The sequence below is a fragment of the Malurus melanocephalus genome, unplaced genomic scaffold (assembly GCF_030028575.1).
Source record: "Malurus melanocephalus ecotype Western Australia unplaced genomic scaffold, MMel_1.1 scaffold_199, whole genome shotgun sequence".
NCBI classification, from domain to species: Eukaryota; Metazoa; Chordata; class Aves; order Passeriformes; family Maluridae; genus Malurus; species Malurus melanocephalus.
The window spans coordinates 529,187-531,594 of record NW_026623431.1 but is presented as its reverse complement, the minus strand read 5'-3'; the positions used below and the strand labels follow the sequence as shown (position 1 = coordinate 531,594).

General features: G+C 48.2%; 1 protein-coding gene across 1 annotated transcript in view; it reads left to right on the top strand.

Moving 5' to 3' along the window:
• The first annotated feature begins 176 nt into the window (after nucleotides 1–176).
• The window catches only part of STK32B (serine/threonine kinase 32B), a 157,334-nt gene continuing 155,102 nt past the window's right edge, over nucleotides 177–2,408 (top strand). The window contains exon 1 of the mRNA XM_057373493.1: nucleotides 177–513. Coding sequence (XP_057229476.1) covers nucleotides 438–513 — 76 coding nt within the window. The 5' untranslated portion in view covers nucleotides 177–437. The remainder of the gene's footprint in view (nucleotides 514–2,408) is intronic.

Sequence of the window (2,408 nt, the reverse complement as noted above, 5' to 3'; positions counted from 1 at the left end):
GTGGGCAGGGCGCGGGGCCAGCCCCGCTGCCGGAGCAGGAGCGGGGGCTCCGCGGTCCCCAGTGGAGGTCTGGGAGGAGGAAAAGCGGAGGAGGGAGGATCCGCGAGGATCCAGGTAGATCCAGCTTTTACCGCTTACCAAAAGGCACCAGCAGCAGGACCTCCGCCTCCTCCCTCCCCCCTTCCATCCCTCCCTCCTCCCCTAACTCCCTCCCTCCCCTGCCCCTCCGCGATGAGAGAAGGGCCAAGTCGGTGCGCGCCAGCCAGCAGCGCTCTCTGCCAGGGGCAGGCGGATCGCTTTCATGTCGCAGGGTGACTGCTAGCCCTGCGGAGGCTCCCCCGGCCGGGGCTGGGGCCGGGCCGGGCCGGCGGCGGGCGGGCAGCTGCCCCGTTTGCGGGGTGCCGCCGGCGCGCCCCGCGGGATGCTGGCGGCGGGGGATGCGGAGCCGGCCGCGGACTAACATGGGGGGCGGCCACTCCCACAGGGCGCCCGTCTTCGACGAGAACGAGGACGGTGAGTGCGGAGCTGTCCGCGGTACCGAGCCGCGCCCCGCCCGGCCCCKCTCCGGGCACGGTGCCGCCTCCGCTGTGCCCGGGCGCGGTCCCGCTCCGTGCGGAGCCGCGGGCGCTGCTCTGCCGCGGGCTGCCGGCTGCGGGTGCGCTGCCCGGGGAGCAGCGGGAGAKCCCGCCTTTGTCCAGCCATCCATCCACACCGAGAGCGTGGGTGGCTGCTTTTAGGCACAGGCTCAAGTCTAGCACTTCGTCAGCTGGGGCTTAAGCACATGGCAGGTAACTTCCTACCTGCATTTGTGAATGGGCATCGTTTTGGAGATGGATGCCAGCGGTTTTGCTTACCGTCTCTTTGCCCACCTGCCTGTTTTAAATGGTGATGTCTTCTTCCATCACCTTTACTTTCTGAAACTTTTTGGTTTTCTGCTTGTGGTATTACTCTTTGTTTCTACTCCCTGCCTAGATAAAATGTCACAAGAAAGTGTCTCTTGTAAAGTTTTGGAAGGCAATGGAAAAGTTTGCCTAAAATGTGGTGTTTCTTTGCTCTTTATGCATTTTAATGTCGTTTTCCAATGTAGACTGTATTTAACTGGAATTRTGTGAATGCATTTCAGTTAGAATATCTTTGAGTCTTGAAGCAGAGAGAACACAGCACTCTTAGAAAGCAGATATTAACAGTATAAGTAGTATATTCACATAGAAATGTTTTTAATGTTACTTATGAGATAGATGTTGCTGCTTATCTGGACAATGTGTGCCTAATTTTGAGTGTGTTTCTTCCACAGAATTTCCCAATGTATTTTATTAGGAAGTGATTGTGCCTTAATAGACTCACAATGTTTTGACTTCCTGGATTTCACAACAAGTCAAAAAACATGTRTGTTCTGCACTATATGTCCAGGGCACATGGAGATATTTGTATTGTTTTGGTAGTAGGGGGGAAAGTCTAAATGCATGTAAAAAGCTTAAAAGGATGAATACATCTTTACTTGCATTTAAGACAAGATTACAATTCCCCATTCCCTGGCAAAGCTTGATGAGGTGTGGTTTATGACATTCCATTGTTTGTGCAGGGAATGGGACAGATTATTTACCATTTGTGTACTGTGCAGCCATAGCTGTCATTTCCTTGTACTGATATAAAATTTCAGACTTTTACCATAGGTCATGCCATGTAAACAAACAAGAGAGAAAGAATCCCCCATGCGTCCCCCCAGGTCAAGTCTCAATCACGCACAATTGGCGYTGTAAACCTTGAGGTAACTCACTGAGAAATACTCCAGAGTGAAAGCAGGCTGTTATTCTTGTCTAGATACCCTAAGGTAAAAAGATATCCATGCTTCTGCCTTTGAAGACTTTTAATTGGGCTCTCCTGAGTTAGCAGTTTCCATGAATTATTACCACCTTTATTTTTTTTTTTCCATGATACAAAAATGCGGTCAGTTTTTGAACAAAATGAACAGAGTTCAATAGTAAATTATTGCAGAGATGCCTTCATGGGCACTTAGTTCTTTCTCCATCAGGAAAACATTTGTGTAATGTAGTCATTATTAGCAGCTAATAAAAAAAGAAGCACATGAAGTATTTATGGATTTTTAATAGKTCATCATTTATTCTTTGCATGGTTTTGTTTTGTTCTGAGGTGGTTTTCTCCATTATGAATGTTCCCAACATAATCTTCTATTTCTCTTAAGATACTTTGCTTAGCACAACCATCTAGTTCAGAAGAGTCCATTGCTTTTGAAGCAATAACCRATTTCCAATRCTACTTACAAAATATTGTTCAGAGTGRCATGTTCCCATGTACCCAAAAAATACAGCAAAATATCTCCTCTTTGAAAATGTATTTTAYAGAATTTAATACAAAAGGAACCTGGTTTTCCATATTCCCACTAATAG